The following is a 25,838-nucleotide window of genomic DNA, read 5'->3' as shown; positions in this document are numbered from 1 at the left end:
GAAAAATCATATATTTCAATCCTCCGTTTTGCAATTCTGTAAAAACCAATATAGGTAAGAAACTCTTGGATCTTGTTCGTTTACATTTTACAAAAAACAACAAGTTTCATAAGATTTTTAACAGCAACACAATTAAAATCTCGTACAGCTGTTTGCCCAATATGAGAAACATCATGAACTCACACAACAAAAAGATTTTAGAGGTTAAAAACTAAATGAAAAGAAATTGCAACTGCAGAAATAAGACGAACTGCCCATTTTATGGTGAATGCATCTTAAAAGGTGAGTATAAAGCAAAAGTTAGAGATAAAAAATACATTGGTTTTACGGAAACTTCTTTCAAAACAAGGTGGCAACAACACAAGCACAGCATCCTCAAGAAATTACGAACAACAGCCCTAGCTAAATTTACAACATCAGATAACATTAAATTCTCCGAAATCGAATGGCAAATGCTATTTAAAATCAACTGCTCAGTACCAGAAAAACAGACAATTGCTCTATATGCAATCTAGGAAGAATGACCATTGCCAAAGCGGACAGAGATAAAGCACTTAATGTAAGAAAAAAACTAATTCGATATGCCCCCAATTTAGATCTAGTTATTTTTAACTTTTAATTTATTTTTTGTTGTAATATTTGTATATTATACCATTATAAGTTTTATCTATCCATTTATTTATATTTATAAGTTTCATTTTACTTGACGAGTGTTTTTGCTTAGTTTCATTTTACAATTAGTTAATTAACTTCTCTTATGTTTATTTAAGCATGTAATTAATTACTTTATTATTACCTAAAACTCGTGTGCTTGGTGTCATTTTATTTTCACTTAAAAAAGCTCTGAAGATGCTTTTAGGAGAAACGGCGTTAGCTTGAGTGACAATCGTTTAACGGAAAATATTTTGACAATTAAGCTCTTATATATTGAGCACTCTATTTTATACAGTTTTATTACTTATGGACATAAAGAAACAATAAGCTCAGCAAACGATTCAAAAAGCTAGTTTGGGTCAACAAGTGTCACTTTCAAAAAATATGTTCTAACCACAACAGTGACTTCAAAACTTATGAGGAAATTTGAACATAACTATCAAAATACATCTGGAAACTTGAAAATACTTAAAACTAACTTATAACTTTAAAATAGACTCGGAATTTATTCATCATCAAGAAAATGGAACAATACTTTCAAGATACAACTGGAAACTTAAAAAGAATAATACTATATCGTAAAGAGACTGAGAAACTATTAATTACGTTGTAAAAACTAAAAACTCACACAGTATATGTGGCACCTGCATCATTGATAAAATTACAACTGTCAAAACTGATAGGAGAGACAACTAGTCAAATGTTACGATATTTCGTATTATTTTACACCTGTCCCAACTTCATAAAACCATATTTCAATACTTGAATCTTGTCTGTATTATTAATATAGTTATATTTGAGGTCGTTTTTTTAGATTAAGAAATGTCAAAGTTCTCGATGCGAAAGCAGAGATTAGTATTTACAATACAAAAACAACTTGTTTTCGATTTCTTCACTGCAGTTTCAATGCATTTAGCATATCATCAGAACAATAACAAAGTTTATAAGCATATTTTTAAAGAATAAGAAGAGTACACAATATGACGTGTCAAATAAGTTTGAATAAGTTTAGGTAGCTTATTTTAAAACAACTTCTGCAAAAATTAATATATGTTTTGCGTTGTTATTATCATTTAAAGTTTAGTTTTCGTGTTATTCGTCGTTATGTTTAATATATATTTTGTGTTAATACATATTTTGGTTATGAAGGCAGGGTTGCTGTTTTTCTTTTCTTATGTTTAGCGATGATTCTTTTTTAATTTTTCAATTTCGTATTTTTCCAAGGAAAATTACATGTTTTGGTGTTTTTCAGTGTTGTTTTAATTCTGCACAGTAATTCCCATTTTTAATTATAGTCTCTGTTTGCGTTTTTTATTTCACATATGTAATTTGATAGTTCAGTGATATGTCTATTTAATTTATTGTTATATCTTGTTTTATGATTACTGTATCTATAAAGCTAATCTAAAAGCTCAGTAAATTAGGTTTCTTGCTAAACAGTCGTTGTCTAAAAAGAAATTTTTGTTATTGTGTGTGAGAACTTTTGGTTTGCAATTTTTAATGCAACTAAAAAGACATTTTTAGTGTTTTTCTGTTTAAAATTTTGTGGTATGGGTGATTTGTGTCAAAGTGTTGGTTTAAAAGTTTAAGAACTACTTGTCTATTTTAGTGGCTTCAGGAAAAAGGCGGGTTGAAATAATTTTTTTTCTTTGATTTTTGATGTTTTATCCGTTTTTTGGTAAACTAAATTGAATTTGTGGTTGGCGGATTCGAGGGCTGATTGATAAATTGTTTAGTCTTTTGTTAGTTGTTCTAGGTTATTATATCAAGATTTGCTTCGGCTGGTTTGATTAGTTGCTTACATAAAGGATATCAAAATTTGTTTTTATAAATTAGGTGTATGTTTTATTGATTAAGTTTAGCTCTAAGTCTAAAAAATATGTTTGAATTAGGCCTGCGTCTATCGTTACTTTGAAACCCCATTTAATAAAAATTTTATGTAGCACTTTTGCTATAATATTTTGCTATTCTTGGCGATTTAGATTGTATGACCGCGAGGACATCGTCTCTATAGATTCCAAACTCTCTGTTTCTGAATAGCTTAGATTTTTTGATTTTGCTTAACAAAAAGAGTCCTACCATGTCGCACACTTCGTCTCCATTGTAGGATCCCATGCTAATGTAAAAAAAGTCAGATGTTTTAATTTTTTTCTATGTTTTGTTTTCGTAATAAACTATTGATTTGCATGAATGCAGTATTATTCTTGGTCGTTTTCTGTAATTGGTATGAATTTTTCACCAAGTTTTGTTGACTAAATTTAAGTGGTTTGTGTTATATATTGGTAAAATTTTGTGATATGTTTGCGAATATTTGAGAATTTTATAAATCGGGTTTTAGGATTTATTGTTAGTTTATTGTACCAGTATATAACGATGTCTGTGTTTTTCTGTTGGTTCTACTGTTCTTTTATTTATTGTGTCTAGTTGAGCTTTGGTAATTTTGTTAAAAGGGGAATTGGTGGGGTTCAAAACTCTTCAGTCTAGTTCGCTTGGAAAATCTTTTTATGGTCTTTGATTGTGTTAAATTCGTTTTCAAAATTATAGTTGCGTCATAATACTAAAGAATCGTACGATAATAATTTTTACATTATACAGGGTTGCCAAAAAACCTAGAAACCTGCAATAGTTTGAGAAATTAAAAATGAAAACCTGGAATTTTAACAACTTCAACATGTTAAGCAGTAACAATTGACAATTTTTTCAACGTTACTTATAATCAGTCGCTTCAGTACTTTGTACTTAAACCCGCTTGGAAAATTCACAATAGCGGCTTCTCGCGACTATGCCTGCCTGATGATGAGTCCTAATAAGGACTAAACCGGTCGTATGTTGTCCCTGATTCTGTTGTTGTTGGTCGTATGAAGTTCATTATTTGTTGTTTGAGGCGCGAACTTCTCACCTTTGTTGATGATGGCCGACATAGCTTTGGTTAAAACAATGTTTTTATACTAATTAACAGGGTTTCTTATCTTAAACTTAACTTTAAACTATAAATAGACCCAAAAATGTGTACTTTTAAAAACCTGGAGAAAATTTGCCAAAAAAATTAGGCTACCCTGATTATATATCTCTAGCAGTAAAACATTATTACATTGGTATCTATTACAATGTTTATAACAATCTAAAGTTTAAAAAGAAATAACATCTAGGTTTATTTTTACTTCTTTGATTATTTTTACTCTTTTTATCTATTCACAAGTAAACTATGTGTTGCGTTGTAAAAAAATAAGCTATAGTTTAGTTGTAAATAGCTAAAATGAATAAAAATAATGTCTGTCCAACTAACTTAGTTTGCCAGTTGAACTTTTTTTTAAATAAAAGATAAATAAATCTTTTGTTTTATTTAAATTAGTAGATTCTTAAAAAAATGTTAAAAGCTTTATCAATCTAAACTGTGCTTTCCAAAGAATTGAGTATATGAAAACTTTTGTTTCACTAAATACTAGTACATTATGGTTAACACCGTTTTTACTTTATTTATATTACATTTGGATTAAAACTAATTTAATATTCTAATGTTGAAGTTTTAATGTTAGTTCTTATATTTTTAAATTAGAATACTAATTTTTATTAATTATTTTTACTATACAGCCGGCCATTTTTGGACAACATATATAGTGCTCTAAATTGTAATGACAATGATTATAGTGCAGTATTCGCTCTTTGCCTGATCTATGCTTTACTCGATAATAAAGGTAACTCTAGTTCGTTACAGTTTTTAATTTACCGTTTTAAAAGCATTAAGTATACTTACTTTTTGGTCGATTTAGATAAACTTCTTAAAACTATAAAAGTTCTTGAAATTTATGTTTTAAACGTTGTCTTTTTTGCTACTGTTTTTTATTTAAGCAGTTGGAATTAAAAAACATAAAGTAAAATGGCCACAATATCTTTGTATAGGAAATTTATGTATGAAAACCTTGAACAACTTTAGCTTAATTTATTTTTCAAACTCCTAGAGTTATAAAAGAGGTTGAATTTAAATTTAATTTTAAATATTTCCTAGTTTTACTAAAACTGTTTTGTTTTTAAAAATAATGAATTTTAAGGTTATTTCAATTTAAATTAATATAGCAAATACTTTATATAAATACTATTGAAATAGAACTTGTTTGGAAACAAGAAATAAATGATCTTTTCAAATTATTTTTTTTTATTACAGAATATTTGACTTTTTAAATCAAAAATTTTACAGACACTAGCTAAATGTATGGTCATGCATCTCAAAATAATTATAGAAAAACTGTAGACTGTAATGTAATTTGTATAAGAGTTATTTTATGGTCGCTCTAATACTGGTACTTAAACACAAAATATTTAATTTAAAGAGTCATTACCTATCAACATAACTCACTTTTAAAATGCAAAATTTTTCGTTATGCATTTCAAAAGTGAGCTAAGTTGATAGATACTGAGTCTTTGAGTTAAATGTTTTGTAAAGTAAAGATCATTATTGCGCGAACATATGAAAATGAGATACTGTTTTATATAACTGTAACATACTTGATTCAAAAACAGCTAGCTTTTTTTGGTAGTTTTTTATTTACTAACAAGTAACTATGCATATTATCTATAAATTTCAAAACATTCAATAACAACAAGTTGTTTTTTTCAAGTTTTTAGCATTGTCTCAATTTAAGCTTAAATGAGAAAAAAATCAAAATTATCAATCTTGAATATTCTGAAATTATTTTTATAAATTCCATTGTCTACTATGTTTTTGAATATTTTATTAATTCGTTTTATTGATTATTTTCAGGTATCGATAGTTCTCTTAAGAAAATGTTAGAGTTTGAAGTTGAAGCTGACGAGAAAATTTCAAACCATGAAAGCGATGCTTCATACAGCTTGTGGTTAAAAGAAAGACTTATAAGAATTGTTCAAAAATCAGTTAATAAAGGTAATGTTTTGTACAAAAAACTCTCTTGTCTTTACATCTTTATTAAGTAGCTTTTTTTAATCAATGTTTTAAAACTATAAGATACTTTGTTTTATACTGTATAACATTTTAAGTTGTTTTTCTGGTGTTCTGTGATATTTTTATTACATTTTCTTTTAAGACTTTAGTACACACAAAAAAAAAGTTAAACAGATTTATAGTTTAAATATAGTGCATATGTATACAATGTTAAATTATTGATAAATTAGAAATTATATTACCTAAAAGATAGTCGTATAAGACTTGCAACTCTACATTTATCTACCAAACTATTGATTCGACTTGGAATGAAAAGTAACAAAAGTATAATGCTACCACAACACTTAAGCTCGCTAGAAGTATGTTCTTTAGTTTATAAACTTAAAATATTTTGATTACTTGGAAATTATTTAATTAAGTTTAATGACAATAAAGCTTAATTCATATGTTTTCATTTGCTTGTTACGCTAAAACATTATAGTTTAAATTTGTTTTGTTGTTTTTTGCTTTAAGTTTTTATAATCATTTTAGAATGTGTAACTTTTGTTTCACTATAAAAATTGATATATTTTTTAGTTTATTTTTAAAATGTATTTTAATTAAAACCAGTTACTTTTTAATAGTAAAAATAACTTCTTATTTTTATTATCTAAGACTTTTGTATACATTTCTACTTATGGTATAGTTTGTAGTTAAAGTGATTGATAAAACTAGTTTTTTTTAAGTTTAAAGTATAGTTATAGTTTTTATTATTTAAATTAAAAAATAAATTATAAGCCGCAATAATGGTTAGCTTCCACTTTTAAGTTTAGTTACTTCAAAAATATTCAGTAATGTTATTTATTAACTAGATAAATACTTAATTAGTTTATTTAATTTCCTTCGAATTAAAAAAAAGTATTTAATAAAGTTGATATTAGACCTTTATAATACATACAGTTGTTAGTTTTACTGTATTCTAATTAATTAAATTTATTTAAACACAATATTGTAGTTTTGATAACGTTAAATTAATTTAATAAACTTGTAAAACTTTACGTAGTAAATCAATCAAAATCAATTATTTTATATTAATACTGAATTAGCAGAATCATCCTGTTTTGTCTTATTTAAAAATTAAAGTTGTATAAACATTAATTTTTTTTAAACTCATACTTTTACTTATCAATTCATTTATACACTGAGTTAAAATTTAACCGTAACTCTTAAAAAAATCACTATTATAATTTAAGTTACATATTTATGGTGAAGTTACTAAATGTCTAAAATTTTATTAACAGCAATCAAAAGAAACTTCTATGCGCAACTTACACATTTATGTAAAGGTAAGTTTTGTTACCACAGAAGTACAAAAAAACTTTGCACTTATTTATAAAATTAGTTTAAAAAGATAATGTTTAATAATGTAGTATTAGATTAGTAAATAACAACATAGTTTAGTTTTGCGTTGCTAATTAGATTAGCAAAGATTCAGTTATAAAGAGTACCTAACCATAACCAAAATTTTATATATGTTTAAATACGGTTGACAACTTTAATTTGCACGGCAACGACACAAAGGTGACGTCACTGACCATACCAGCAAAAGGTAGCTACGTTATAAAACGTAAATGATTTTTAAATTGAAGATAGAAAATGTTTTCGTTGCGACAAATGACAAGTTTCAATAAAAATAAACGCGGGTTTATTTGTGGTCTGATAGTCAAGTGATATAATCAAAACTTAATGTTTAATTGAGATTGGCTCATGACACATGTAAGTTTTGCCTCTGTTAGACTTTTGAAAATATGTTTTTTTGAAACTTTTTTTTTTTAAACTTCAACATACCAGTAATTTAAGAAAAAAAATTTTTAAGATATTTTTCAGCGCATTTTCAGTTGACTAAACTGTATAAATGAAATTTTAGATATTTCATAAAAAAAAGTTCATAAAGACAGAAGTTTAAAATGATTCTTTAAATTTACGTCTTAATCTTGAAGTGAAGTGAGACTGACATATGTTGTATAATATATAAATATATAATAAAATTTTAAAGTAAAAAAAAAATTATGACTACTTGGTGGAGATTTTCAGAAAACCAGGTTTTTTAAAAGGTACAACCATTTTACGTTTATCCAAAGTTATATTAAAGAAAGTATTAAAAGGTTGTAATTTCTTATTAAAATTTGTTCCTAGCTACTTTGTTTACATAAATGAAAAAAAAAGAATAAAATCTGTTTTTTTTTTTATAATTCATTGAAAGTCCTACATACAAGGTTGCCAAAAAACCTTAAAATTTAAACAACTTTTACATGTTAAGTAGTAAAATTTCGGTTTGACTCAAAAAGTTTATTGTATAGATAAAAAAAATTTGTCATCATCAAATTACTCTTAATTTAAGTTAGTCTTTTTTATTAAAAAACACATTTAAAGAAGCTATACGATATCTTTTCAATGTTATTATACTATTTAACACAGTTTTTTACCTTAGACTTAACTTTTAACTAAAATTATACCCTAAAACGTGTAGTTTTAAAAACCTAGAATAAATTTGCTGAAAACATTAGGCAACCCTGTGTATAGATCAAAATTAAAATTTCTCTATACGTTGAAAAAGCATAAACACAAAAATAAAATATAAATTAAGTTTAATATAGTAAGATAAAGTATAAAACTATAAGTTAAATCAAAAGTTTTTTATATAAAAGTTTTATGTAAATAAATTATATAAAAATTATACATAAAACAAGTCTTTTTCAACAACACATATATATTTCAACAATTTTCTTCAGTGTGATTACAATTGTAACAAGGTAAAACAAATTTTAAACTTATATAGCCTTTTTAATTATATGAGAAATTATCAATCAATTAGCAAAAAAAACCCTAAACTATAACAAAAAAAAAAATTAAAAACAACAAGGAAAACGTAATTAACTGTAACAATTTAAAACAAAACAAAATTAGTCTAATTTAAACAAGGATAATGAGTAATCAAATTCTCTTTGTTTGCATAATTCTGGCTTGTTTAAGTGAATATAAATAGCTTCTATTTTAATTAAATCAAAAATGTTCGTGCAACTTCTTAAAACTTTGAACTTTGTCTCACTGTAATTATTACCACATTTAGGATTTTTTACTAAGTGCTCTGAAATTGATGATCTTTTTGTTGCGTTTAAGGTTGCATTACTCATTTTCTTCGGTTGATTTTTGATATGGTCTTTCACGCACTTAGGTACGTGCTCTTTTATTCTTGTTTCTAAATGCCTAGAAGTTTGTCCTATATAGCTGTTTGCGCAACAGCATTTATACGTGTATACCACGCAACTTTTGTGTTTGTAGGATATTAGATCTTTACCTCTAGGATTTAGGATAGCAGCAGATGTAAAAATTACTCTTGGTTTAGATGCATGGTAAACTTTTTCTGTCATATTCTTGATATCTCTTTCAACTTGTTTTGATTTTTCACCCACATAGGGCAAAATTAATAGAACAGGACATTTCTCTGGTCCATAAGGTTTTGTGTAATTTAGTCTTTTCAATTCAGTTTTGAATACAAAACTGAATTCAAAACTGAATTGAAAAGACTAAATTACACAAAACCTTATGGACCAGAGAAATGTCCTGTTCTATTAATTTTGCCCTATGTGGGTGAAAAATCAAAACAAGTTGAAAGAGATATCAAGAATATGACAGAAAAAGTTTACCATGCATCTAAACCAAGAGTAATTTTTACATCTGCTGCTATCCTAAATCCTAGAGGTAAAGATCTAATATCCTACAAACACAAAAGTTGCGTGGTATACACGTATAAATGCTGTTGCGCAAACAGCTATATAGGACAAACTTCTAGGCATTTAGAAACAAGAATAAAAGAGCACGTACCTAAGTGCGTGAAAGACCATATCAAAAATCAACCGAAGAAAATGAGTAATGCAACCTTAAACGCAACAAAAAGATCATAAATTTCAGAGCACTTAGTAAAAAATCCTAAATGTGGTAATAATTACAGTGAGACAAAGTTCAAAGTTTTAAGAAGTTGCACGAACATTTTTGATTTAATTAAAATAGAAGCTATTTATATTCACTTAAACAAGCCAGAATTATGCAAACAAAGAGAATTTGATTACTCATTATCCTTGTTTAAATTAGACTAATTTTGTTTTGTTTTAAATTGTTACAGTTAATTACGTTTTCCTTGTTGTTTTTAATTTTTTTTTTGTTATAGTTTAGGGTTTTTTTTGCTAATTGATTGATAATTTCTCATATAATTAAAAAGGCTATATAAGTTTAAAATTTGTTTTACCTTGTTACAATTGTAATCACACTGAAGAAAATTGTTGAAATATATATGTGTTGTTGAAAAAGACTTGTTTTATGTATAAAAATTAAAATTAGCAGACATATGTTTAAAACTATAAAAATTATAATCAAAAAAGTACTATAATATGTTTTTTTCAAAAATTTTTAAACATCTTTAAAGTCTGATACGATTCGAAATTGTGTACGAAATTTCATAGTAAGCAATCGACGTATTGTACCCTAATTTTTTTTTAAGTTTTTAAAATCCAGTAAAACCAAAAAAATATTTTTTAGCTTTCAAAACAACTGGTCAATATATAAATGAGTCTGTTGTAAACCAACTTTACAGCCAACTTTGAGCTTTTATTGAGGTTTTAATGGTGCTTCATCTTTTTTGGAGGAAAGGACTGATCTTCTAAATGTATTTTATCTATTTTGAAGCTGGAACCAAAATGATATTAGTGAAAATGTGTGTTGATTTTATCCCTATTTTAAACAAAAATCAGAGGTAACTTCCAAGATGACGAAACTGCAAACCACTTGATCAGTGAAATCTACTTTCTTAATTAAAGGTTCTTCTCACAGACTTATCAATGACTGCTGAAAATTTTGCGTACACTCTTTCATTCTTATTGTTAACAAATATTACAATGTTTTTAAAAGTATCCTGCCCAGCAAGACTTTAAGATATTTTTTTTATTTTGTCAAGCTATTTTTGCTTTTAGACGGGTGTAATGTATTAGCTCTTTCATATCGTGAAAAGACGTAAATTGGTATAGTTTTTGATGACCATTTTATAACAAACTACAATAAACTTAAGCCATTTGCCTCTCAGATCTCTTCGGATTCCTACTTACTAGTTCCTAAACAACTTTAATTATCTTCTTTGATCAAGGACTCCTAGGACGGCCTTTAGATGTACTAAAGTCCTTAAATATTTCATTAACATGTATTCAGCCATTTTTAAGAGCTTAACAGTCTCTGAATTTGCTGTTTTTTGGCAATAAAGCTAAGTCCTTGCATTTTATAGCTCATTTTAAAAACAGTATGAAAGTTTCTATATTTTACAATGACACTAAAGAATATTAATATTAAATACTTTAGTTTCAAAGAGAAAAAAATATAATAATATTTATTTTCAAATTGAATAAAATTTCGAGTGCATTTTGTTCACTCTGTAACTAGTTATTTCCGTTATGACAACGCAAAAATTGGATGACCTTGCTTAATGGTGGAGTGTAGCATCTTTATCTATTACATTGCGTGTAAGCTTCTTGTTATACACGACACGTAACAAAACACTATTAAAATTCGACTTAATGACTTGTGAAATTTTCCTTGCTAACCTTAGTTTATACCCATGTAATGAGAAAGTGGAGGTAAACTGCACATCATACTCTGAGTTGCCTTAATTGTCTGCCTCATAAACGTTTTCGGATAACTTAATGATGACAAAGTTACAAAGTTTTTTCGAGTATTTCATCAAAAAGTTTAGCAATGCCGACGTTAATTGCTATGTTTTTAATAGTTGATTATTTTTTTAAGTTTTGTTTTGATAGACGGAAATAATTCCAAAAAAATAATTCATAGTGTTTTTTTCTTGTCAAAATAAAGTAAAAATGGAGTTGTTAAAAAGCAAGTTTAATATTTTAGAAAATATTAGCCATTTTATAGTAAATAATTCAATAAATAAGACACATGATGTGTTTAATCCATGGAATATGATAGTTATTTCTAAAAACACTGACATTAAGACTACGGGTTTGTAAAATCGTTCAGTATTGAAAAAGATATTTATAAATTTTCACAAGTTTGTAATTACTTAAGAGTTTCACAATGTATAATACTTAAATTTTACTTATAGTTATCATTCTATAAATTATTATATTTGCGAATTACATTATTTTAACAGGAGGAAGAAATATTACTTGACATCTTTGAATATGAATATCGTCTATCATCAGTCAGTGTTTATTAATGTTTGTATATTTAAGAATGCTTTTAGCGAATTTACTTCTGCAATAAAACTAAACAAGTATTTATTATCTTTTATAGTATAATTTACTTCTACTATAAACCTTTATCTAAATTTAGAATTTTATAGCATTTTACAGTATTAGCAAAATAATATTTGTTATACAAATATTTTTAAATCAACAGAAGAAGCCTCTCAACGTGGAATATCTGATGATGGATTCGTCATTACTGTTATACCCTACAGGAACTCCGCTAACTGGCATTGATTTTATAAAAAGACTTCCATGTGGTGAAAGTGAACAAGCGCGAAGAGTTTGTTTTTTTTTATTTACGAATACTTAAAAACAATTAAAATACACTAAACACGTTGACTATACTCTTATATAGTTTTTTTCTTTGTATTTAGTATTTAGTTATTAAATACGTTGTGTAACTAAACAGCTCAAAATAAAACTAAAATTATACTTTAAAAAACTTTCTTCAAAAAAAAAAAAAAGTTATGTACAGTTTATTAGTTTCCTGATGTGATAAAAGTGAATAAACTACTTCAAAAACAATTGTTTATAATGATTGTATTTTATTTAGATTGTTTCTAAAATTTTAAAGAAACTGTTAGCAGCGTGTTATTTATCAAAAAAGTTTTTACATATTGGTTTCAGGCATAAGTTTTGAATAAATTAACAAATACTACTGCTTTTATGCTTAAGCTATTATATAGAATAAGTCAAAATTAATCAACTAAGTAGTGTGAAAAATAAAAAACAACAAAAATCAACTATACAACATTTGCAGTTCTTGTGCATTATAAAACAATATGTATGCATACTACTAAGTACATATTAAAAAATTCCTTCTCACATAATGACATATATTATCAGTACCCAAAAATAGCTATAAAATGCTGCTACTAATATAATATTTAATACAATTTTCAACAATTTTTGCAGTCTATCGGTGTGTTTTTTATACTACGAAGTTTATGGATGCAATTGAATGGGCAAGTTGAAACACAACTTCCGTTGTCAAGGGACCAAGACTGCATTCATCGAGATGACAAACTCGATTTGAGTAAATAAAAACAATAGTTTCAGTTTATCAAACCTTTAATAGTCAATTTACTAACCAAAAATAATATTTTATACATAGTTTCGAGTTATAATAAAGATTATCAAAGTATAAGTTTTTACTTCAATAGACTTTTAGATAAGTGTTATAAAACCAAACACTGTAATTTTATAACTTTTATGTTTAGTTTTAATTTACATTTATGAGTATATTTGCTATCAACTAGCGAAAATAAAATCGTATTATAAGTTTTATTGCTAAAATTGGTATCTGTTTTATTTGTTGTTTAATTTTTTTTTAACATTTATTTTACAGACAACAGCGATTTAATTGCATGCACTGTTGTTAGAAAGCAAGAGAGAAATAGGAGATTTCTAGTGGTAGATTTGTACCAAATTGTTCTGGTAAAACCAGATTCTAAAAAACTTGGATGGGGTGTCGTAACGTTTTCTGGTTATATTCAGGTATAATTTTATACTAAATTATTTTTGTTCATTTGTTTTTGTCTACTAGTTTTTAATAAAACTTTCAAAATAAAATTTTCTCTAAAAATATATTTAAGGTTTTAAAACATAAAAAATAATTAGCTTTCGAAACTCATTATAAGTCAAAAAGATGTATATTTTTATATTATAAATAATGTTTTTTTTTTTTTTATGTTGCTTTTATTTTCTAGTTTTTATTAAGCAAATCAAATTAAACCCAAGCAATAAACCTCTTTGTTCTCATTTCTGCTTTTAATATTTTTCGTGTTATAAACAAAGAATTCCTAAATTAGCCTAAAAGTCAAATTTGACTTTTTATTTTAATGTTCAACAAATAGTTATATTTTTATTTGATGTTGAAAAGGATGTTGAGGTTTTAAATGATACTGAGGACAGCAGATGCTTAAAAGTCACAGTTCATGGCCGGACTTCTAATATGAAATCTTCTCCCGTTTTGCAAGCTACATTTATTTTCGACGACCATATAAGGTTTGTTGAAAAATTTAAAATATTATTTTAACAATTTAAATTTAATTTTTGATTTAAAATTTATCAGCTGTTAGTCTATGAAAGTAGTTACCAAACTTTAAAAGCATTGTGGATAGCATTAAATAAAAAAGTTTTGTGTCTAATAGTTGTGTTTTTTTTTTATATAACAGAATACATTTCATTTTTCTTAAATTTATTTTAGTACTTTCGTAGTAAAGCTCAACAGAAATAGTATCTTACTATGGTAGAATGAATACAAATTGAAATAAAATCATACTGTAGTTTAAAGTTTTAAAATATAAAATGACGTAATGATCGAATGTTAAAAATTAACTAAGTGCTTATGCTATATACATTTGGTATACTAAAAAAACTCGTTAGAATTAAAACAATCTAAAATAAACAAGCGATAAAAACTAAGATAAAAACTCTACTTTAGAACAAAATTTAACAAGAAAGTAATTACTTTAAAATTACTTAATATAAGGATTTAAAAAGTCTAGTTTGGTATACGAACTTTTTCTGCTTACATAAACTGGGCCTAAAAGATTGAATACATAAGGCTTCCAGAAAATGCAGTTGAAAAGAAATCTCCGCTCACACTAGGACTGACAAATTCTCTTTTTTATAGTATTTAGCACACTCATGATTGTCCAACAAACGTTGCCCAATCGCCGAGAAGTATTTTTCAGTAGGTTTCTTCGAACGACCATCAAACCAGCTTTTCAAGACTTTCGGAACATGCTGATCGATTCTTACATGAAACCTTTGAGATGTTTTTCCCACGTAGTCACTACCACAATGACAACTAAATTTATAGATTATGTTACTTTTTTCATGGGTGGGAGAAACATTTTTGTAAATTCCACATAGAGGTCGATCAGTATAAAAAACTGTTCTTAAATGAACAGAGCTGAAAACCTGGTTTATTTCCTCTGAAATTTTCTTAGAAAACCTCTCAGAAATATTTCCAAGGTAAGGAAGTTTTAAGTATACTGGACACTTCTGAGGGCCAATCATTTTTAAAGCTGTTGAACTTCTAGCTCTTGTTATAACTTTCTAAACTAAGTTACCTGTAACCAAGGGAAAGGAAAGTGTTTTGAAGTGTTTTCAACTTGCCTTCAACAAAGCAAGGAGAACAGAGTCTGGTGAAACGCTTCACCATACCCTCCTAACTTCTGCTTGACTGGACCAAAAGATGCCCACGGAACATAAAATGCTTCTGAATTAAATTTACGATAGATTTTAGTTAAAAGTTCCCCCTCACCTGATCGTTGGACACAAACATCTAAAAAGTTTAATGAATTGTTGTGTTCTTCTTCATTTGTAAAACTGAGGTTTTTGTGAAGATTATTTAGGTCGTTTAGAAAACCGGAACTTTCTTGTCTATTTTCAAACATGACAAAAATGTCATCTACGTATCGAAGATACATAAGAGGACTTTTACAGTTCAAAAATAACTTACTTTCTAGATAACCAACAAAAATGTTAGCTAAGATAGGACCTAAAGGTGAACCCATTGCAACCCCATCTATCTGTTTGTACATTTTACGATCAAAACTAAACTCAACACCTAAAACAGCTATGTGTAACATTTCTTTGCACACGAATTCCGGCATCTGAGGGTGTTTTAAATCTGAATGTTACAATACCTTAAAGCAAATTTCAATAACCTCCACTACTTGAATATTAGTGAACAAGCTTTTGATATCATATGTAATCATATAGCTAGTTTTGATTTTGGAACGAGGAATTAGATTATTTTTTCTATAAATTGGAAAGAATTTTTAAGAGAGTAATTTGAAAATTTGTGTAAAACTGGTGCAAGTTTTTTCACTAAGAATTTTGCCAAATCATTTTGTGGTCTTGAAAAGCTGGTTTGATGGCCGTTCGGAGAAACCAACGAAAAAATACTTCTCGGCGATTTCGCAACATTTGTTGGATAATCCTGAGTGTGCTAAAGACTATTAAAAGGAGAATTTGTCAGTCCTAGTGTGAGCGGAGATTTCTTTTCAACTGCATTTTCTGGAAGCCTTATGTATTCAATCTTTTAGGCCCAGTTTATGTAAGCAGAAAAAGTTCGTATACCAAACTAGACTTTTTAAATCCTTATATTAAGTAATTTTAAAGTAATTATTTTCTTGTTAAATTTTGTTTTAAAGTATAGTTTTAATTTTTATCGCTGGTTCATTTTAGATTGTTTTAATTCTAACGAGTTTTATTAGTATACCAAACGTATAAGCATAAGCACTTGCTTAGATTTTAACATTCGATTATTACGTCATTTTATATTTTAAAACTTTAAACTACAGTATGATTTCATCTCAATTTGTATTCATTCTACCTTAGTACGATACTATTTCTGATGAGCCTTACTACGAAAGTACTAAAATAAATTTAAGAAAAATGAAATGTATTCTATTATATTTTATATAAGTTACGCACCGGAAAAAAGTTGTGTTTTTATAATAACATAAGAAAATATTATTTTTATTATAATATAATTCAGAAGTAGGCAAGATTCGGCTCTCAAAGCGAAGTACTTTTCTGCTAAAATGTACTATTTTAAAACAATAAAAAAGTCGTTTGTTGTAAAAACTAACAGTTAGGCTGTTATTTAATAATAAGTACTTTAGATTTATTATTGCCTTTTTTATTACTTTTTTGTTTGAAATTGTGTTTTTTTGTGATTGATACAAATATTTCAAACATTGTTTGTAGTAATCAATAAAATTGCGACCCGCAAGAAATTTTTTTCTGAAAAAGTTTCTGATAACTTATAAAAGGCTACCGCCCTTTGGTTTAATTGAATCTAATAAAACAAAATATGTTATAACTTACTAAAACTTCTTGAAAGCATTAGATTCTAGACAAATTAAGAAAATATATATATTTATTTATTTAAAATGAAAACTTTCAGCAAAATATGTGTTCATTGTAAAATAATTCCAATGGTCACTACTGTGTACAGATTGTAGTAGACTTTATCAACACTGTTCTACAGTATTTTTAGTAAAGTTTAAAAACTAGAGTTTTAAGTAAAAAGTACCTAATAAAAATAAAAAATTTAAAAGTTTTAACCCATAAATATTTTCAGACTGCTATCTTAACTGCAAGTACATATTATACAAATAATTTTTTAAGTGTTTTATACAACTTCATTATTTTAGATGTATGGCAGCTAAACAAAGACTAAGCAAGGGTCGCATGAGGGCTCGACATTTAAAGTTAAAGCGAATTGCTGCACTGGTTGGCGTCAGTGAGGATTTAAGTGAAGATCCATTTGCGTCTTCATATCTTCTTAACAATGGTTTTTGCTTAAATTTAAGTAGACTGAATGCAATTTTCTAGAATCGTAAAAAAAATTAAGTTAACTAGATTTGTGCGTTAATAACTTGATTAGACTTTTTTACAGCTATTACAAATCAATTACACGTAGGAAATGTTTTCCGCCAAGTAAAATAAATTAAAAATAATAAAAATTGTTTAAAGTCTACTTAAATACAATTTTGACAAATACATAAGCTACATTTCTGATGTAGTAAATAAGTTTTGATAATTGTAAAGATTTTAAATTTTAACTTGTTAAACATAACAGATGTATAATCTTTATTATCGCAGGATTGCCACTTTACCTGGAAACCTGAAAAAACCTGGAATTTTAAACAATTTTACATGCAAATAAGATAATTTTGATTTGACATAAAAAATCTACCATATAGATTAAAAAATTGTTGTCATCAACAATTATTATGTTAAAAAACATGTTTGAAGTAGCTTTACAGTATCTTTTCAATGTTTTTATTTACCTTAAACTTAACTTTAAACTAAATAAAGACCCAAAAATAGTACTTTCAAAAAACTGGAAGAAATTCAGAAGACCTATAAGAAATTTCTCAAAAACCAGTGGCAACCCTGTTATCAACATCTTACTGTTTTATACCAAAATTACTTTTTTCTTAAAACAAAATTTAAAGTTTTTTATTTCAAGAAAAAACCTGAAACCCTGGAAAATCATTATTTTTACAGTTTAACGAAAATTATTACATTTGATACTTTTTGGAAATACAGTCACCTTACTCTTTAGTTCGCATTTTTAACACTTAAATATTGTGTTTAAAGTGCAAATTTGTTTTATTTTTTGTTTTAAAAAATAACCTTGTCTCAAACAATTTGCATTTTTCTTGATCTAAAAACTTTAATGTTACAGATTAGTAGCTATTTAAGAGTTTAAAAATTATTTATATACATACTTAAACAATAATTTACTAAATATAAGTGTAGGAGTTACAAAATTGGTTACACATTTCATACATTTATATTTATATGTAGTTTAACGGTTAAAATTTTTAATACTTTCAATAGAAAATAATTTCAAAACTAATTAAAATAGAATTAATGCTTAATTTATATTGTTGGAAATTTTATATCTCTTTATAACATTTTTGGCTTTTAACATATTGAAGTTAGCCATTTTGTTAAATAAATTATCATGATGTTTTGATTGCGTTTTTCCTGTTGATTTCGCATGTTTAGGTTTTGTTCGAATTGAGATCTAAAGAGGAAGGTGACTGTACTTGGAACATTTTTTTTCTAAATCGAACAATCTTAATTAAATCTTTATTATGATTGTGAACTATGAAATGAAGTACTTTAATGAAATAATGAATCAGCATATATCTGTAAATATTAACTACTTTTAAATTTTAATATAACATTGCTAGAACCTAGTAATCTCACATTTTTTAACAATACAAACAGAAACTTTGAATTGTTTATATGTAATCGGACTGTTTATGTTCTATCTGTGCAATGTATTTAAAACAGCCTTATACAAGGTATTTGACTAACTTGTTTCAAAATGTTATTTCATTTTGCAACGGAATAAAACTCTTTTGAAATAGCAATACAGTATCTTTTCTGCTAAGCTAACTACTAAAAAACCTTTATTATCTCTAGTTAAATTTTCTACTTGAAAAAAATAAGAAAACGTTTTATTCAAAAAACCTGGAAGAAGTATCCGAAAAAATATTGGCCAAAAAGTTATCTGTGTATATACTTCCATTTATTCTTTATTAACCACTCAGGCAATGTTAAAGTTTTATAAATCTAGAAAGTTTATTTAATTTTAAGTGTTTTTAAATTCTTTCTTAACTTTCATGTTATGAAGGCAAAACTTATATATGAGAAAATATGTTTTTTTTAGCTACTAACTGCTATAAACTTAAAAACTTATAAAAAGTTTAGTTTCTTGTTTTGAAGCTTACCTGTGTTTTCTATTTATTCAGTCTTGTAAAATGCTGTAATTTCCTTTTGTTAAAGTTGAAGTATTTTTGTTTATACCTACAATTTTGACAAAGGTTGAAATGAACACAACTTGATAGAATAATTTTATTTCCAGGAGTTGCAGGACAGCATAGCAATTATAAATTTCATGCAACAAAGCCGTCTGTTTCCAACCACAAGTACACGCAAAAGACACGTGATACCCCACCGCCAACAGCTCGAGTTCATCCCCTTGTGAAACGACCGGGTATGGCAAGAGGACTCCCATCTCAAAGAGTTGGTAGCTTAGGTCTTCCTATTAAAACTCCAGTATCTTCTTCTCAACAACAAACTAGTAAAATAACTTCGGAGGGCCTCCATAAGTCTAACGATAAAAATGATTCTGATCTTAAAACAAATGACAAAGAAGAAATAGTTTAGTTTTCTTTTTCACCAACAGCATGTGTATGTATGCTATTCTGTGATTAAAAATGAAAATATTAGTAACAACAATTCGCACAGTACTTTTCTTTATTTAGAATTCCAAAAATGACCCTTTTTGGAACTTTAAATAACTCTGTAGAACTGTGTTAATTGTTTAACGCAGAGAGACCAACGTCAGTTAAAAAAAAGCACTGTGAAAATAGTTGTTATTAATGTTTATTCTAACGAATATTTTATTTAGATAAAAATAGCCATTTTCTTTGACAAAAACCTGAATGTCTAACAAAAAAATTATTTTTTAATGACCACAAGATAAATTTTTAATATGGTTTTACTCTTTTGATGCTGGATCAATTTTAATATACTTTTTTAGTACAAAAAAGGTATTGATTGAGAACTGACTAGGCTTAAAATTTATTGTAATCATTGTTTTTTTTTTTTTCTTAACTTTAGTTAGTCGACTTATAAATTAAAGTATTTTAAAAAGTAGTTGTTAGCTATTGATATGTTTTACGTCAACTATTAGTAATTTTAACCTATAATATAAGCTTATATGTATTTTAAAACTTAAAACTAAATACAATATTTTTAACATTTATTTATTTTTCTATATTTATACCTTTTTTTTTGGTTTACAAAGTTTGTATTTATTACATTTGTAATCGTATAAAACTTAAAAAATAGTTGTGTGTTTTTCTATTTTTAACATGATATTATTTGATCAGAAAAACTAAAGTTTATTTTTTGTTTATTTTAAGATTATTTAAGTATAGATAATTTTTCTGGATTTAAATCACATATATCAACTTAATACTACTTACTATACAAAAACAACTATTTTTCAATTTGCTTATAACTGTTTCAACTCTTAAAGCGTCTCTTTAGAGCAAAATAAAGTACGTGTTGTTGTTATTTTCGAGTTGAAGAACAGTTCTTTTTTTTAATAATAAGTATTTATCTCTACAGTTTGCATTGAAAAATTTTTAATTTGTCATTAAAAAAAACAATTCCGAATAACCTTAATACTAAATACTAGTAAAGTAGTTAGCTCGAAAAAGTTACGAATCTGCAAAACACAACAGGGACGACGCATGTAGACATAATAGGGAGTACAGGGTAATTTATACTACTACCTCTAGTGCTATTGTGTTTTTTATTAAAGTATGCAGTTATGTTAAACTTCAAAAATAAATGGAATTTTGATGTATGCAAGGTTGCCAAAAAAACTTGGAAACGTGGAATTTTGAACAAAAATCACTTAAAAACCTGGAATTTTAAACAATTTTTACATGTTAAGTAGAAAAGTTTTAATTTGACACAAAAAATCTACCATATAGATAAAAAAAATTGTCACCATCAAAGTTTTTTTTTTAAACAAATTTGAAGTAGCTTTACAGTATCTATTCAATATTTTTGTACTAATTAACAGTTTTTTACCTTAAATTTAATTTTAAACTAAAAACAGACCCAAAAATGTGTACTTTTAAAAATCTGGAGAAAATTTTGAAAACCTGGAGAAAATTTGCCAAAAACATTTGGCATCCCTGTGTATGAGATATAACTGCATACAAGGCAGTTTATGTTGCTACACACCAGTAGCATCGCGTGATATTTTTATTAAGAGCTGCAGAGAATAAAATCACTTAAATTAAGACCTTTTTACAATACAACTACATCAAATTTTCAATGTAACAAAATTTTGTTTTACAATAAAATTTAAGTAACTAAAAAAAAAACTTAAAGTAAAAAATTATGTTTTCTTAATAGTTATAACTACTTTTTTTTCAAATAAAAACTATTCTTGTCTTGCTCAAGCTGCCCCTGATCGAGTCACTCGAGCTCAACTTGTCACTATCTGTCCTATTTTTCTCGCGTTGAAGTAAAATTATATCAACGCAAGTTCATGATTTTTAATTCACATTTAAAGAATCTGTAGCTTGTTAGATAATTTTTTCAATGCATTGCTTTTTGATAAAAATGGTCTGAGCTGAGTTAAATGTATTTGAATATTTTAGACACTACAGTGCTAAAGAGTGTTTATATTTCAAAATTATCTATCAGGAGGTCAAAACTAAGCACACAAAAAAATCTAAAAGCCAAGAAAGTAGGGTGTTTTTTAGCTAAAGAATTGAAACATGCGTTTTTTTTTTGCAAAATTTTATACGTGTTTGCAGAAACGTACCAAGCTACGTGCCTGCTATATACATACATGGTTGTGAACTGTTTAAGTTACTTCAAAAATTAAACTTGATTATAGTTTGTTTCTAATGAAGTAGTTGAGAAATTTTTCATTTAAAACTTATTATTTTTGAACTACTACTTTAGGGCCATCGTTTCTAAAAGTTAATTTATTTAATTATTTTCTTGTTACTAGCAATTTAATTAACAATGGTTGTTATCAAGTTATATTAAATTTTTAACTAAAATTTTTTAAATCAGCTCAAACAACTATTTACTTTAAAATTTACGTGTACATATTAGAGGTGGCTCTAGATCAGTAGTTTCCAAAGTGAAGGGTAAATATCACCTGCTTTGAAAACTAATTTATTTTGTATGAGAAGTTGGTATCGCATTAGCAATTATTACTCTAAAAGGTACCTCCTTTGTCTTCCTGCAACCAGGATACATTTTATTGATTTTCCATCAAGTTATTACAGTATTTAAACCAGTAAAGTAATATAACAAAAGGACAATACCATCCCCAGTCTCTCCTTATTTTGAGTACTTCTGGTCTGTGTTCTTAAATTAGAGAAGCTTACGAATTTTTTTAATGTATAAAGTTTCAATAGATATACAAAATTTTGATTATTCAAAATACCAGTTAAGTTTGAAATAACTTTCTATAAGGTCTCTATGACTGTTACTTTATGCATTGCTTTTAGAGTTATCCTAATTATTAAGCTAACCATTATTCGTTTCATTTTACCAATAATACATCTCTTTTATAATAGTTTTTTTAAGGTTGAATATTTTTTTGCTTTTACGTGATTAATAGTTTCATCTCAGCTTTTAAGATGTTCTACTTAAGTTCCCTTTAAATAATTAAATTAATCTCATAGCTTTAATCTAATGAAAGAAACCATATTCAAATGAACGTATCGGAAAGTATTAAAAAACAAAGAATTTTGTTAAATAAAGCACAAGTAGGTTTTTCTATATGCTTTTTGAGTTTTTCTTGTTCTTATTGTTAAAGATAGCTAATATTTTTACACCATATTATTTTATTTTGATAATTGATATTTTCTCAAAAATGTGTTAAGTAATTTTCCACCTAGTTACGTACTGCCGGTATGGTACGCTTTTGTTAGCCTAAAAACGCTGTGTTCAGAATGCAGTTTTTTTTTGCCTTAAAAATTTAGGGTTGCCACAGATCGAGCTAAAGACAAAATTAAAGAATTTTTAAAATCAAATTCTTAACTAAAACTTATTAATAAATAATTAATGACTTGAATATATGTAAAACTTTCAATCTTGTTTTTATACAGATTAAAACAACAGTTCTTTTGCTGTATTCAATCATCTTACTTCCTTAGCACCATTGGCTTTATTAATGATATCATTTTAGCTTTCATCAAAGATACACTGTACCACCTGGATTTGTTTATTGCTTCTCAAAAGGTGTTTCTTAAATGTGGTCCAAGGCCAAAATCTATCATAGACAAAAGTTTTGTTCGGGCCATGTGGCATGACTATTGCACTTTTAGGTTACATCTTTTTGTTAAGCTCTATCACTTTGTCACACGAATTAGCTGAGTAACTGTACTTGACAGCGTTTAAAGCTCATAAGACTTTTTGGTTGCGGTTTGTGATTTACTCTCAAAACTTATTGATGGGTTTATACTACTACCACTGCTCTTACAACTTGATACTCTGCCGCTGCTCTCACCATTTACCACACTGTAACTTGATCCAGCATTATAGAAATATGATACATTACAGTTTTATGTACAAGTAATTTTTGTTTAACATCTAAAAACAAAAAACAAACTCACTCTTTATTACATATTAAATACACACGTTAGATTATTAAAGATTTTTATATATTCTTAAAATTCAATAAGACCCTGAAAAAAAGATGAATTGCGAAAGCAAAGTTTTTAAAAGAGCAACATTAGCAAAATGCAGTTTTTAGTGATGATAAACTTTCTTACTTAGATCATGTTTGCATCAAATTTTCTGTCTTTTTTTCAAAAATCCCTATTTTTTCTTGACTTTAGTCCTTTTTTCGTTTTTCCTGATTTTCCAGACTTTGTGGCAACCCTGAAACTGAAAATAGTTATACAAAAGTATTAACATTATAATTTAAATCTAATATGTTAAATCAAAATGAATTAAAATTAAAGTAACCAGAAAATAAGTTATGAACTTACAAATTGTATGTCAGATCCGATATTTAAAACAAACATACTACAGTTTATTTATTTAACGAATACTGCAATTTAAGTTTGCATACCCAATCGTTTAAACAAAGAAAAAGAATACTTAAAAAGTCATACAAAATTTAAATACACAAAAACAATGAAAAGTGCAACTAAAATTTATTTTGAACTAGATGCTTTTAAAACCATGTCTGTTAGTGTAGCTTGTCGTTTGGGTTTAGCAGACACTTTATGTTGTTAAAAAAATCAATTAACTCTAAACTATCTTTTTTGAATACACAAAAGACATGATCAATCTTTCATGTAAATTTATTTATTTAAAATTAGTAGTTACAGAACTATATACACCATGTATATAGTTTTGTAATTTCATCTTCTTTTTTTATTTTTAGCTCATTATAATTTTAATTAAGTTGGGTATGCAACTCGATGACCGAGAGGTCTTTTTGCATATCCAGGTCATTAAACCAAAAAATTTTTGAGCAATTTTTTTTTTGTTGATTTTTCAATAAACTATAAACATGTAAATTTCAAAGGTACAAATAAGTGCAAGATAGATTAAAAAACTTTATGGGTTTAATTGAAGTTAGAAAAATAATAGATACTTACATTTAAACACACATAATAAAAAAACACTTAAGACTAGTGATCTACCGAGGCTAAAAGTTTTAGATTTGGCCGAATTCGAGTCTTATTTTCAAATTAGAATTCGGCCGAACCCGAATCTCAATTTTGGATCCGGCCGAATATTTTGATAAATTTTTTTAATTTAATTGATTTTGAATCCTTAATGTCTCGGAGTTTCACAGACTTATAATCATCAAGGCTAGTTAGCAGATGGCTTCAAGCTTTCTTTTTTCGGAGGTTCGGGTGTAGTACAACTTATATCTTTGTCTATAGTATCACTTTGAGACTTTTTGTAACTTTTCGCTGTGTTGAGTTTTCAAATGCTTGTTCATGGTAAAAGTAGTATAAGACTTAGACTTGCTACTTCCTCTTTTTATCTTAGCTCCGCAGATATTACTGCGATGGAGTTATTTTCCTAACTCATAGTAAAATATTTCCCGAATATTGAAGACATTATTAATACTGTGAAATAAAAAAAACTATAAAATAATAATATAGTAGTATTATAAAATTGTAATGCACTTAATCTTAATTCTAAATAGTAGTTTAATTTCTCTGTTGTGTAAACTATACTTTGATAAAGCTGTTATTATAAGTCGTAATAGTTTTATTCTTATATTATGTTTTCATTTAAATATAGCATTTTATGGATAGAAAAAAAATTAAACTACTGTGCAAAACATGATACTACAAAATACAAACCACAGAATTTTCTAAATATGGCAAGGAACATTTCATAACCGTTCCAAGTAATTATCTCTAAAAACGTAAGAGAAAATAAACTTTCATTGAAATAGTCTTTTCTCCCCTTTTTAATATACCGATATAAAGCAAAAGTTTTCAAAAGTAATTTGTCCAAGCAGGCTTAAAGCTAGGAAGCTTTTTTTTGTGTTTTTTATTCATGTGATTTCCCAACGTCAAAAAATTTTACTCAGCGAATATCAAAGGTCGGGGCAACAGATGCACCCTAATATGCATTCATACCAAAAACACTTTTTTAGCAAAATTAAAACTAACTAAATATTAAATCAAAGAAAAATTAAGCCGCGGACCCGAATATTTAAAACAGGGGTTGGCAGGCAGTTGGTACACGCGGGCCAAATCTCAAGTTTCAAAAATCTTCGCGGACCGCAGTTTTAGTTTTAGTGACACTTTAATATTTTTAGGCTTTAGTTTTAGTCACACTAGAAAATATTTTACTTTTATTCAGTTAATTATTTCAATTTGCTTTTAGCTACACAGAGAATACCTATT

The 25,838-nt window shown here is 26.8% G+C and overlaps 1 protein-coding gene across 2 annotated transcripts in view; it reads left to right on the top strand.

Annotated features, from left to right (window-relative positions):
• LOC145829762 (protein CLEC16A-like) overlaps nucleotides 1-20,158 on the top strand; it is a 48,222-nt gene extending 28,064 nt beyond the window's left edge. For both annotated transcript variants that reach the window (XM_082937632.1, XM_082937631.1), the window contains 11 exons: nucleotides 4,246-4,349; nucleotides 5,414-5,554; nucleotides 5,822-5,931; nucleotides 6,853-6,897; nucleotides 11,766-11,816; nucleotides 12,014-12,142; nucleotides 12,778-12,898; nucleotides 13,211-13,359; nucleotides 13,745-13,869; nucleotides 17,040-17,179; nucleotides 19,271-20,158. In XM_082937632.1, the coding sequence (XP_082793758.1) occupies nucleotides 4,246-4,349; nucleotides 5,414-5,554; nucleotides 5,822-5,931; nucleotides 6,853-6,897; nucleotides 11,766-11,816; nucleotides 12,014-12,142; nucleotides 12,778-12,898; nucleotides 13,211-13,359; nucleotides 13,745-13,869; nucleotides 17,040-17,179; nucleotides 19,271-19,575 (1,420 nt within the window). In that variant the 3' untranslated portion in view covers nucleotides 19,576-20,158. The remainder of the gene's footprint in view (nucleotides 1-4,245; nucleotides 4,350-5,413; nucleotides 5,555-5,821; nucleotides 5,932-6,852; nucleotides 6,898-11,765; nucleotides 11,817-12,013; nucleotides 12,143-12,777; nucleotides 12,899-13,210; nucleotides 13,360-13,744; nucleotides 13,870-17,039; nucleotides 17,180-19,270) is intronic.
• The last annotated feature ends 5,680 nt before the right edge of the window (nucleotides 20,159-25,838 follow it).

The sequence above is a fragment of the Thalia democratica genome, chromosome 2 (assembly GCF_965202585.1).
Source record: "Thalia democratica chromosome 2, ktThaDemo2.hap1.1, whole genome shotgun sequence".
NCBI classification, from domain to species: domain Eukaryota; kingdom Metazoa; phylum Chordata; class Thaliacea; order Salpida; family Salpidae; genus Thalia; species Thalia democratica.
This window is presented reverse-complemented; position numbering and strand designations above follow the sequence as displayed.